The sequence below is a fragment of the Coregonus lavaretus genome, assembly GCF_964263955.1.
Source record: "Coregonus lavaretus genome assembly, chromosome: 2".
In the NCBI taxonomy this organism is placed as follows: domain Eukaryota; kingdom Metazoa; phylum Chordata; class Actinopteri; order Salmoniformes; family Salmonidae; genus Coregonus; species Coregonus lavaretus.
In genome coordinates this window covers 51,034,680-51,048,364 of record NC_139989.1, presented here as the reverse complement: position 1 = coordinate 51,048,364, position 13,685 = coordinate 51,034,680, and the positions used below count along the sequence as shown (strand labels likewise).

The following is a 13,685-nucleotide window of genomic DNA, read 5'->3' as shown; positions in this document are numbered from 1 at the left end:
CTGTAAGGTTCAGAATTCTCTCCTGTGCTTCTGAACTTAAGTCAATCACATTACTACTATCTCCAATTGATAATTGGTGATGTCTTTGTTTCTCTTTACCCCCCATCTGGATGTTCAGTCCCGGCCGGTCTCATATCCCCGTCCCCAAGTGTGTTTAAACACTTGAGTCTAGGAACACGAATATAATGGGATTTTATAATCCCAAGTTGCTTATTGACATGTACCCCACCCGTTGGCTACGTCCCTAACCTTTATTTTGAATCCTACAGTCTGCCCTTCTCTGACTCCCATTTTGTAGGCCACTCGTCCTTGACGGTCAGTATGTCGGGTCGCTTCTCTTCTCTTTTACTTCTTAACAATGGTAAGGGCATAGCGTAATTGGTGGTGGATCTTGACATATCAAGACCATTGCTGAGACTATGATGCAGCTCAAGTCACCCATATTCCCAAAAACCGCCAACCCTCTCCTGTCCTCAGTCTTTCTGCTTGGTATTACCCCATACTCACACCCTGAGAACACACTACAGTTATGATAGGTTGGGGTAGGAGATCTTTGTTAACAGAGGTGATCCCCAGACCCTATTGGGTCAGTTCTTCTCTCTAACTCTGCGTGTGTTCAGTGGTGCTTGTATGTGTTCTTACCTTTTTGCAGTGGGTAACGTGGACCCGGGTTGCTCTTTCTGCTATTCTAATGGCGAAGGTAGTGACCAATATAACCTGATAGGGCCCTTCCCAACAGGCCTGCTTCCAGTCTTTCTTCTTTAGGGACTGGATCCTCACCAGTCACCTGGTTACCAGTCTCCTTTAGTTCACCTGTGGGGCACAAAACCTCTGACATACCGGTGTGGTTAATAAACTACCTTCTCACGTTTTCTGCTAGGGTGCTCTTAATTACTATTTCTGCCTTCTCCGGTCCTCCTAACTCGGGCATTCTGTATGGTCTACCAAATTCCTTCTCCAATGGCAATAACCCTTCTTCATCTGGAGTTCTCCTGATCGTCATTAATACTATCGGTAGACCTTGTACCCCATTTCTTCCTGCTCTCCTGTGTGTTTTCCTTAACCCCTCTCTAATCATACCGTTCACATCAGTATTCTCTTTCTAGACTGTATCTAAAAAAAATGTTTTTTTAAAGTGTTTTGTCCTCTCCTTCGTATATTTATTATTTAATCCTACCATCTACTATCATCCCCCCTTTTGACACATGTCACTGCCCATGTGTCAATATTACCACCTACCTAAACAATCACTTAGGTAATATTGGTAATTTATCATCCAATTGTCATCCCTTATTTATTTTTGAGACTGTCCCTTGCTTCTTTATTGCTCCTCCCACTTCCTTTGTCTATTATGGCGGCTAAATTCGACTTTCATTCAGTTCAGAATCAATAGTAATCCAATCAATCAATCCCTTATCTTTTAAAAACACTCATGTTTAGTTCAAACTCTGTTCTTCCCGGGCTTGACCTGAAGACTAATGGTTGGACCTGACAGGTCCATACTTAAATCTTTCAAACCTAACCCAACCCCCCCCCCCCTTCATGCTGTAATCAATCAAGAAGATAGCAAAGGAGAGACAACGGTTTTAGCCTGAACTCTGCTCAACCCTGGCCGCTTTTTCCTCTCTGTTTGAGGAGAGAAGGAAAAGGCTCCCTTCTGCTTTCATTCACTGATAACGTAGGACAGCCGTAGGACAGCCATGGATTCCCACTTCACTTACACACCTCTAAAACATTTAATCTAACCCATGACACATTATTTATTACTGCTCATTCTCTTGCTACAATCTGCAAATGTACCAATAAATTATCTTACCATCATTACTACCCCCTTTTCTGAAAACGAGTCACAACGTCACTCATGCATTCAAAAACAAAATACCAACATTGTTTATTAAACCATAATAAAAATTAAATTAAAATGACAACATCTGATAATACCTCAACTTACTTCTATCCCATAAAGTAATCCAAGATTAGTACAATTGACTAGCAACAGGTATCCCTCATTCATCTCTCTTCTGTTATTTTATGGTTCAAATCATATATCTTATTACCAAATTATAATCTTCTTCACACTTTTCACAGTATTATAAATTACCCTCAACTTGGTAAAATAAACTATCTTAAAGTCCTCTTCTCATGCCTTTAGAATTACCAGTGTGGATGATTAATTAACACCAGAAAGTCAAAACAGAGTTCAGAGGCCATTGAAATAATTCAACAAACTATTCCATCCCATAGTATAGTAAACATTACCATCACTCTAAATATTTCATAAATGTTACTTATCCCAAGTGTTCATTAAGTCCTCATGACATTTATTCTCATAAGAAATCATGTATACCCTAAACTCAGTCAAAAACCGAAAAACTCCATAAAATTCACAGTGTGTGTTCCTTTAAGACCCATCACCTATGAACTGTTGAAAACCCCCTAAATTCAACATAACAACCCTTTATGAACATCATACTAGGTGTGTTGTTTTTATTTGAAAAACCCAATTGAAAAACAACAACCAAAAATAGCCAGGCCCCACTTAATTTGGTAGCTCACTTTTATGACCTAAATACTGCCTAACTTCACTACTGCTCCCCCTAGCCCTGGGCAACATTCCAATGAGATAAGCTAATCTCTTTCTCCTGGTTATACATTTTGTTAACCTTCAATTACCATCAGTAATCTAAAGATGGTAAGTACACACAAAACATGATACAGATATCCCCAGTCCTAACTCATCAATAATCGTTTGTATCAATCTAATTCCTCATAACTAATCCATAAAACCACTCAAAATTCCTTGAGTATACAATGATTATGTTAAATTGATTACCCTTCAGATCATATCCTCTTTAATCTGCATATTTCATTCATTAGCCAATACAATCACATACTCCGTGTAAGTAAGACATTATATTTTATCCCAGGCATATCCTTAACATAATGCTATAGGAGACTTCCATCAATCCTGGAAGACACTATATAATACCACGTTTCATTAAGTTCACTACACCTTCTAATATAACCCTATAACCCCTTTTTATTAATTTAATCATCGCAACCTGTTGCATTTATGTTTTTTAAAATATAAACCTATTGTTTAATAACTTCATACTTATAACCAATGTTTATTCAATCCATCATCCTAATAGTCACAACTATATCCTATTGTTCAACGTACCATAAACAGATGATTGTTTTAGAAATCACCAATTATTTTCATACACCACTGGTGTTACCCAACCTATACAATAAAGTAATAACCATTAGACTTTGTCAAAGAAATGCTTTTCATTCAACTATTCAAACTTCTGCTCGATACCGTCAAGCAAGTACAACTCTTTACCCGGGAACTAGAACCATAAATTATTTTCCTTTGTCCTCAACTTAAATAGTTTTCACAGCTCTATCGCAATTTCATTTCGCTATTCAATTTCTTTAACTGTTCTCTCTGATTAGGCCCTAATTAATAAAACAAATACTTGCTATCATTGATAAGCATACATGTAATTATATTCCTATCATTTGAACTATGTACTGTCTCTCATCCCTTCCCATTCAGCAACACAAAACTCTCTCTCCCTGCACCTATTCCTGTTGAATAAGTGAGTCTTTCTATTTAACCCAAACCACGCTACAAATCTTCCATTCAACATCACCAAACCAAATACTCAGTAGTATCCGGTTACCACCCATACCAGCCGTTGAATTCCACTCATACATACAGATTTCACCTTATGCCATTGAAATGCCCAATAAACCATAATAGTTCAATGGAACCCTCTGTTGTCTCTCTACTATATTATACATTACTTCTATAACCACATTAGTTATGGTCCGATTACCCATTAAACCTTATCACATGATCAAACAACGGTACAACCTTAAACTCATATTCTCTACTTTCTCACCCATGAGGTACGTCTACGTTTGGGTGAGCAAGTTCATACGTATATATATCGTTAGAAATGTATAGGTACCTCTCAAATAATCGCTTCGTGGTGTTTTTAGCCAATTCTTAATCGACACAAATCACTTCTTCAAACTTTTTACCCGTGGAACCAAAAAATAGACTGTCATTTCCCGGACACTGCCCTTTCCTTTATCTCTGCAGTCGCGATGGTTATGACCTGTTTTGTTACAGTATTTACACGGGGCCTCACACTCTCTGGCAAAATTACCCTCCTTGTTACAGTTAAAGCACTTCCTCTTATCTCCTCCCCTATTCTGCCTCCCTGATTTATTATAGCTATCTAATCTCTTCAACTGTGTTTAAATTCTCTAGTCTTTCCTGACTCTCCAAAAGCCATACTCTCGCTGTGTCTAGCCCCTCCCCTCGCTGTTTCTTCAAATCCGTTCCGCAATTTACATGCATCTGCCTAATCATAGCCTCTAATTTCTCTACTTCGAGATGCCCAATAAATCCATACCTTCTCCCAAATGGATCCATAATAAATATTCCTTTGATCTCTTCCTAACATATATCTTTCATCCCCCATTAATTCTCGGACCTCTTTAGAATATTTATTTCCCATGGTAGAAAAATAAGAAATCCCCCCGTTTAGTAAAAATTTAATCAATAATTATTTTCTTTGGGACTTATTATTAGGTGCGACTTTTGAGCAAATGTTATGATCTGCTTTTGTAATCAACCATTTAAATTATTCAACCCGTAACCCAGAGTTTTTTAAGATCCCAGTTTCATAAAACGGATGGGACAACCATTTTATTTCTCACGCGACCTATTTTAGTCCCTTCCTTGAAACACTTATCACGTATTTCGATGGATCATTAGGTCTCACACGTATACAACCTTATACGATTTTTTGCTAACACTATCTATAACCCAGAGGTGGTAACTGCTCTAGTTTTATGAAATAGACAGAGTTAGAGAAAATCCCCAGTTGTTTATGACTCTTCACTTGTTTAATGTATCTATCTCACACAATGATAATTATCTCCCTTCCTGTTTATATTGTAATCACTGTACCCCGTACAATCTCAATATTAACTAGTTTATTTTGGTAATGGCCATTACCTTGAGTAATTTCAGACCCCCTTCCTTCCTTTAAGTTCATGCTTTACCACTCTAGAATTTGGCAAGTCTTATGAGATGTTGGTAATTATTCTCTGCCCTTCACAATAATTACTATTCTTATACAAGTTCAAATCATTTCACCAAAATCCATGAATAAAAATGACTGACCTTATCCTTGCAGTTGGGATTTAAATGCTTTTTCAGATCTCGTCAACGTCTTTATCGTTCATAAGGTTCATCACCGGCCTGTTTATAACCTTAACGTCAAAGGCCAGGTCTATTCTATACGGATGCTATCATCCGCCCGTGCACGGTTTTTCGGTGTCCTCAGAACAATAAAGACGTATTTTGAGATCCGGCTCGAAGGACCATTTGTCACGAGAATTTCTATCTCTAATTAATCAAACTTAATGCTCTGAATAATTCCCAGAGGGTGTAAGGCTCTGGTTTAATCATGAATTAAACAAAGGTCCACAACCAGCAAGAATGATCTGTATGTTTAATCATGGAGAGATCTGCCACCAAAAAACACATATACAGCTTTTATACTTTACACAAAGGCACTTTGCTCTGCCCACCTTTAGGAGGCTTTTAACCAGTTTCTCAGTCCCCTTCATCCTGGAATGTTTGTCTCAGCAGTTTCTAACTCACCCCCTCTGTTAGTGGGTTCATAATGATAACCCTAACACAGTTCACACAGTCATCATCAGTATTGGGGTTAACAATTTTATAATTCCTCTATCAACACTACAGCAGTTCACCTTTACAGTGTGTGAGAATGACTAAAATAGACAGACCGATATACAGTGGGGGAAAAAAGTATTTAGTCAGCCACCAATTGTGCAAGTTCTCCCACTTAAAAAGATGAGAGAGCCCTGTAATTTTCATCATAGGTACACATCAACTATGACAGACAAATTGAGAAAGATAAATCCAGAAAATCACATTGTAGGATTTTTAATGAATTTATTTGCAAATTATGGTGGAAAATAAGTATTTGGTCACCTACAAACAAGCAAGATTTCTGGCTCTCACAGACCTGTAACTTCTTTTTTAAGAGGCTCCTCTGTCCTCCACTCGTTACCTGTATTAATGGCACCTGTTTGAACTTGTTATCAGTATAAAACACACCTGTCCACAACCTCAAACAGTCACACTCCAAACTCCACTATGGCCAAGACCAAAGAGCTGTCAAAGGACACCAGAAACAAAATTGTAGACCTGCACCAGGCTGGGAAGACTGAATCTGCAATAGGTAAGCAGCTTGGTTTGAAGAAATCAACTGTGGGAGCAATTATTAGGAAATGGAAGACATACAAGACCACTGATAATCTCCCTCGATCTGGGGCTCCACGCAAGATCTCACCCCGTGGGGTCAAAATGATCACAAGAACGGTGAGCAAAAATCCCAGAACCACACGGGGGGACCTAGTGAATGACCTGCAGAGAGCTGGGACCAAAGTAACAAAGCCTACCATCAGTAACACACTACGCCGCCAGGGACTCAAATCCTGCAGTGCCAGACGTGTCCCCCTGCTTAAGCCAGTACATGTCCAGGCCCATCTGAAGTTTGCTAGAGTGCATTTGGATGATCCAGAAGAGGATTGGGAGAATGTCATATGGTCAGATGAAACCAAAATATAACTTTTGGTAAAAACTCAACTCGTCGTGTTTGGAGGACAAAGAATGCTGAGTTGCATCCAAAGAACACCATACCTACTGTGAAGCATGGGGGTGGAAACATCATGCTTTGGGGCTGTTTTTCTGCAAAGGGACCAGGACAACTGATCCGTGTAAAGGAAAGAATGAATGGGGCCATGTATCGTGAGATTTTGAGTGAAAACCTCCTTCCATCAGCAAGGGCATTGAAGATGAAACGTGGCTGGGTCTTTCAGCATGACAATGATCCCAAACACACCGCCCGGGCAACGAAGGAGTGGCTTCGTAAGAAGCATTTCAAGGTCCTGGAGTGGCCTAGCCAGTCTCCAGATCTCAACTCCATAGAAAATCTTTGGAGGGAGTTGAAAGTCCGTGTTGCCCAGCGACAGCCCCAAAACATCACTGCTCTAGAGGAGATCTGCATGGAGGAATGGGCCAAAATACCAGCAACAGTGTGTGAAAACCTTGTGAAGACTTACAGAAAACGTTTGACCTGTGTCATTGCCAACAAAGGGTATATAACAAAGTATTGAGAAACTTTTGTTATTGACCAAATACTTATTTTCCACCATAATTTGCAAATAAATTCATTAAAAATCCTACAATGTGATTTTCTGGATTTTTTTTCTCATTTTGTCTGTCATAGTTGACGTGTACCTATGATGAAAATTACAGGCCTCTCTCATCTTTTTAAGTGGGAGAACTTGCACAATTGGTGGCTGACTAAATACTTTTTTCCCCCACTGTATAGTTTGAAGTGTGTTTCTGCCAAATGATGTCACAGTGTTAATTCTAACTACTCCAATATGTTGTGGAACCATACCGAGGCCTCCTGTGCCAAGTAGTTATACCAGATGGCGTCGCCTGGTCATGTTTTCCCTGGCATAATGCACAATCAGGCTGACCGCATGCGCACATGGCAGTGTACACATATGTGCCCAAAATGAGCTTCACACTGCTAAAAACAACCTAACAACACATTGCAGACACTCAACCTCTCCCTCACTCACACACTCTCTCTATCCCTCTATTTTACTCTCTCTCTCTCACACACACACTCACACTCTCTCCCTCTCCTCCTCTCTCCCACTCTCTTTCTCTCTCTCCCTCTCCCTCTCCCTCTCTCTCTCCCTCTCCCTCTCTCTCTCCCTCTCTCTCCGTCTCTCTCCCTCTCCACCCCCCTCTCCTCCTCTCTCCCACTCTCTTTCTCTCTCTACCTACTCAACTTCAAACCCTGAGTATAACCTGTAGAGTAACAACTAAAAAACACAAAGATGCACATTTATCTTAATCAGCTTTCTGTCAGGATTACATGTATTTCACTGGAGGCTGCTTAGGGGAGGACGGCTCATAATAATGGCTGGAATAGAGTCAATGGAGTGGTATCAACCACATGGAAACCATTTATTTGATGTGTTTGATACCATTCCATTGATTCCATTCCAGCCATTATTATGAGCCGTCCTCCCCTCAGCAGCCTCCACTGTTGTATTTACATCAGCACACGCTTTTCGATCTAGCAACATAAAGTCAGTTTAGGGAGATCGTCCATTATACCCAGTGAAGCAGTGAGAATATGTGTCTTCCATGATCTGCTCTTTGTGACGTGATAAATGTGTTTTGTTCACCTTCACACACCTGCACCATAAAGCTTGGATAATAAGCCCACCTTTTCAAATACTCAATTTGCGTGCGTCCTGCAGTGTCTTTCATTTGCGCAACAAATTTGGGATGAATAATTATATTGATTGATATAGTTTCCCCAACTTTGAGAAAGTAAACTATTCAGTAGAATAACAAAACGTGTTTAGGACGCTGTTGGTGTATGAATCTATATAGCAATAGTCATTGCGTCCTCGTTGCGTCGTAATGAGAGGAGTGGGATGTGCATCACCAAAGCGCAATAGGGACAATAGTTAACACCTACTTGTCGGATACAGGGAATGCCAAGGGGCATCTACACAACAGAGGTGCAGTACTTAATTGTATAACATAATAAGAAAGACTAGCCTACATATCGAATAAAGTTATGTAAGTTAGTAATCGTGCTGCCTGGCCTGCCTCTGAGACAAGGGCAAAGAATCCTATCCAACCAGACTGGTCTCAATCAACGGGAAAAGGTGCATTTGTTGTTGTTGTTTGTTGGAAATTCTCATCCCTTCCAGCCGTGCGCGCGTGTTTATAGTGGCCTACGCATGCCTGGAGAAACAGACATGTTTCATTTAGATGTCGCTATTCGTAGTTAAACGAAATAGTCTAATAGGCCTATGTTTCGTCATGATTTTTCCATCACCCTCTTTCGGTGGTTGTATTTTTCCATCTGGCCATGTAGGATGGACGGGCTCTGCTTTCTTAGATCGGGAAAACACGGCACTATGGTACAAGCGCTGCGAAAGGGTGAATCAATTTGAGAGAGAGAGAGAGGGAGAGAGAGAGAGAGAAAGAGAGAGAGAGAGGGCGGGTTGGAGAAAGAGAGAAAGGACGAGAGTGAGAGAGGGAGAGAGGGGAAAGAAGACGCTGACTATAGGCTACGCCTCTGCAGTTTAAGGAATATATTAAAAGGAAAGGTAAGATTCATTAAATGGTATCAGAGTATAAGGGAGGTTATTCGTGTGTCGCATGTTAAACAAATCCCAGCTTTCATAAAGCAGCGTTGGGGTATGACCAGCCTATTATTTATCTGCTGAATAGTTTTCCCTATTTCATTTGCGGTTGTCGTTAGCGAATTAATGCGGTGGTGTCTTTATTTATGTGTTTGCTTGCGGTTGTGCGCACGTTCGTCTGTGCGTGCACGCAGCGAAGCGCATCAATGTAAACAGATAAATGTTAAGGCTATTGCTTTAATAAGGACCACGTTTCGGAATTGATAGGACAGAATATCAACCATGTTTCTGGAAAGAAACAAGTGGATAGCCTACATTATCGTCCTGAAATGTGAGGGTTTTCGGCGCCTTAATCCATTAATTGTGGCGAGACAATACATTTAATTTGTTGACAGTGTGTAGTGTATTAAGATTATGACTTTCTTAATGGTTTTAAGTGGAACCTTTGAGGATGTTTATTTTAGTATCAAGAGGGAATGTTTTAGTGTAACGCCACATACAACAGACAGGAAGTGTGTGTTGTAGACAGGGGATTGGACAGTAGAGGGAGCCACCCATATCTTGGGAAGATTATATATACTGGGTAAAAACGACGAAGAGGTTAGAGCGGCCATTGCAATCTGGGACGCCGTTCTCCGGGTGATCTTGACACCTGTAAGCTCATGCTGAAATCTTGTGATATGAATAAAACTTATGATCAAAGGTTCAGTATGAGCGGACTCCTTTGTTACAGCAATGACTAGCAACATTTTACTCGACACTACAGAATGGCATCACGAAAAGGGACGGTCTGCGTCTCTTCAGTGTTATATTCATGAGCAACGACGTGACTCTCGCTCAAGGCGCCGGCATAAGGTGAGATTTCTCACGGTCTTGTGTGCGTTTCGTTCGTCTGGTTATGGGTATGTGCGCTGGGGAGATGTACCGTGTAAACGAACGAGGTGTGCCTTGTGTTGCTTTATTGCTGAGAACTGGGGGTCTGGCTAATCATTATAAATTTGGTTGCACTGGTAGACAGCGCAAAAGGGGGGAGAGAGAGCCTATAGGGTGTCTATAGAGAGATTTTGCTTGAATAACAGTTCAAGAACAATCGATTGAGAGAGGAATAAGGAATGCCTAGGCAGATGTGTATGTAACTTAGAGCCGCTGTAAATCATGGAAAAGCCCTGGTAGACAAGCGACCTATTAAAGGTGGGCCAGAAAATCCTGATACGCGTTATATGTGTTTTAGGTGAGCCCTATGGGCTGGAGACCGTGGTTTATTGATGATGTATGTTGCCCCTCAGCTGGCGGTTGACGAACGGCTTGTTTGATGCAATCTCTCGTGTCGATTCCACAGATCTCGTGGTAGCATAAATTTAGCTAACAAATTGAATTTTACGGTACAGCGGAGGGAGAAATGCTAACGTGGCCTGCTAATTATGCTTCATGCTACATGCTAATGCTAAATGCTAATCATGCTACATGCCAATTTTGGATGCGGGTTATGATTAATATTTCTTCCTTGGTGGTCCATAGGAATGGGACGAGCCATCAGAAATGTGTTTAGTTAGCTTGGGCTTGGTGCCTGGTGTCTTGTGAACTGTTAAGTGTTATTGTTTGTCTATAAGGGGTAAAAGAGAGGAGCTATAGCGGAATGCTAACGTTCGGTTGTCTGGAGCTGCTTCCATGGTGAAATCGTATGGTTAAATGTAATGCGCATGCGTGTGATTTTACTAAACTACAACACGTGTGATTTTACGGCACTAGATTATGACACGTTTGATTTTACGGCACTAAAACTACAACACGAGGGATTTTACTAAAACTACAACAAGGAGGTTTATGGGTATTGTAGTGTTGTAGGATTGGAAGTCTTTATTTTTTGGATTGCTCTGAAGTTGTCTACTTTCCTGTACCTTTCCTGATGGGATGTGGTAAGATAGCCACTAATTGATAAATTGGTAAAATAGGATATAGAAATAAAAAATTGTTTTAATTATTCATAATTTTTAATTGATTTTTTAATTGATTTTTTATTTTAATTAAAACTATTTTTTTGAATAAATTTGTTTTAATTCATTTTTTTTAATATTCATATTTTTGTTGATTGATTAAAATGTTTAGTTTATATTAATAATTAAAGGGGGGAAGCCATAGGCTATATAGTCTAAAATAAAATAATTCACAATAAAGGAATATAAAAGAGTTGGTACAATGGGAAAAAGATATCAGGACTATGAAGGTAATTACACCTGTTGGTATAGTACAAAATAGTAATCCTTTAACTAAAGTATTGCAAGGTTATCCGGCAAATGAAACAAAAGTTGGCCTGACATTGAACAAACCATAGCTAGTAGAGGGAATCTTAACCCTGACGTCATCAACATAATGAAAGTGCTTCTGTCAATTCATAAAGCAGAACAAAAGAAGGGAAAAAAGGGAACTAAGTAAAGAAAAGAGACAGAGAGCTGGGTGTTCTTAAGTTGCCCTTCATTCTCAAACAAAAACTGATAAAAGATTCCAGCGATAAGATAAACAAAGGTATAGAGAAAATTGTGAAACAAGGAAAGACGACAGAAAAACTAATGGCAGAAGTTAGTACACCTTTCTCACATACGGATTCAGCAAAAAGACCCCCACCTTATGAGAAGGAAGTAGAGCTTAGGGATGTTTATCCTCAGCTTCCAGTGATCATCCAGGAGGGTGATTATTGCATCAGAGATGAAGATGAACGAATAATAGAGAGAGGACAAGCAGAAACGACCATAAAAATGAATCCAAAACTCCAGAAGTAAGAAAAAACCGAGATGTCTGGAAACTAAGAGAAGAATGAGGTTCGGAAAGATGAAGATAAAGATGAAGATACAGAAGAGAAGAAAAACTGCTGAGAAAAGAATCCCAAGAATTGGAGGAGAAGAATACATTGAGGCCAAGGAAAAAGGCCACTATTAAGAAGATGATGGAAGATGATATTTCGAGGACAGAACTTAGAATATAAGCTGTTGAAGAATCCTGATATGTCAACAACAAGAAAGAACAGGACGAAAAAACTCTCAGAAAACTCAATCAAATACAACTGGTGGAGAAGGAGAAGAGAAGCTTTGGTTATGAAGAATCAGAGTGAACCAAATCAACAATCACTGCTACAGCTTCAACTGAACAAGGTCAAATGCAATTGTACCAGCCACCAAGGACGGTACCAGTTGTTCCATATCCACAGCCAGTTTCTGGACAGACACAGAATTGGAGAGGAAGAGGATGAGAAGGCTTAGAAAGAGGAGGAAGATTTCAGCTACACTTCCAGCAACTTTCAGAAGAGTGTTATAATTGTGGACAGGTTGGTCACTTTACCTGTGATTGCAATGCGTCAGGAGGAAACAACAGAGGAAATTTCTGAGGAAGATAAAGGAGCAAGTGAAGATCACCTGTTCTCCAGGTGAACCCTTAAAGGAGCAAGGATTCTAGAGTGCCTAGAAGATCCGAAGGGGGGTGTCAGCTGGTAGCACCAATTAGGAAGGAAAATATCTAACAATTGAAGTGAAATAAAAAGGACTATGAGAAATGATGGTGAATAGTGGAAAAGCTTTTATCTGTGTTGAGCCTAAAGAGGTTAAACATCTCATTATGTAAAATTAACTAATTAGGATAGGGATTTGAGGTAGTAAAACAGCTAATTACTCTTAAGGAACCAATTGAGCTCTGCTATAAAAATCAAAGAGAAATTAACATAGACATACTAATATTAGAACATATACCTATTGCATTGTTGGGAAGAGATGCATGGTGTAAATTGAACTGTACAATAAGATGTACACTAGACGGCTGTCTGGTAGAAGATTTTAAAAGAATAGGGTTTTTGGGAATCATATTTGCTTGAAAAAATAATATCATAGGAAGGATGACAATCTATTAGACTGCCTATTAGACAATCTGTCTGAAAAATAAAGTTAAAAGGGGTGATTTATTCTGGGTTACATTCCTACACCAAGCGATTTCAGACTAGGCTAAAAGATGTTTAGTCGTTTGCCAAGTCTGTGTGTAAAGAAGTCAGAAGCAGGTGGGGACTTCCCAATCACATATTCTAAAAATTGGTGGTAAAGGATTTTGTGAATAAATCAGTGGAAAAGGTTTTTAAAGGTTAGGAGAAAAGATTAGATTAAAAAGTTAAGAAAACTAAGATTGAAGGAACTCTAGGACAGTAAACTAAGTTTCAAAGTTAGTAGTAAGAGAGAGAGAACAGTGGTGAAGGACATTTTAGAGTTTAGTGGGAAGATAGATATGGTAGGAGTTTAGATCTGTTAGGAGCAGATGCATTGAGAAAGTATGCGTTGCTGAATGATAAGAGAAGATTCCAGGCTCTGTCGTAGCCGGCCGCGACCGGGAGACCCATGGGGCGGCGCACA

General features: G+C 39.7%; 2 protein-coding genes across 2 annotated transcripts in view; both read left to right on the top strand.

Annotated features, from left to right (window-relative positions):
• Positions 1–13,685, top strand: part of LOC311149340 (mediator of RNA polymerase II transcription subunit 25-like) — a gene marked incomplete at its 5' end in the record, with an annotated part of 100,679 nt that overhangs the window by 15,355 nt on the left and 71,639 nt on the right. The gene's annotated exons all lie outside the window — the stretch shown is intronic.
• Positions 10,115–13,685, top strand: part of LOC311139484 (synaptotagmin-C-like) — a gene marked incomplete at both ends in the record, with an annotated part of 61,166 nt that continues 57,595 nt past the window's right edge. Inside the window, one exon of the mRNA XM_084174367.1 lies at positions 10,115–10,155. Coding sequence (XP_084030493.1) covers positions 10,115–10,155 — 41 coding nt within the window. The remainder of the gene's footprint in view (positions 10,156–13,685) is intronic.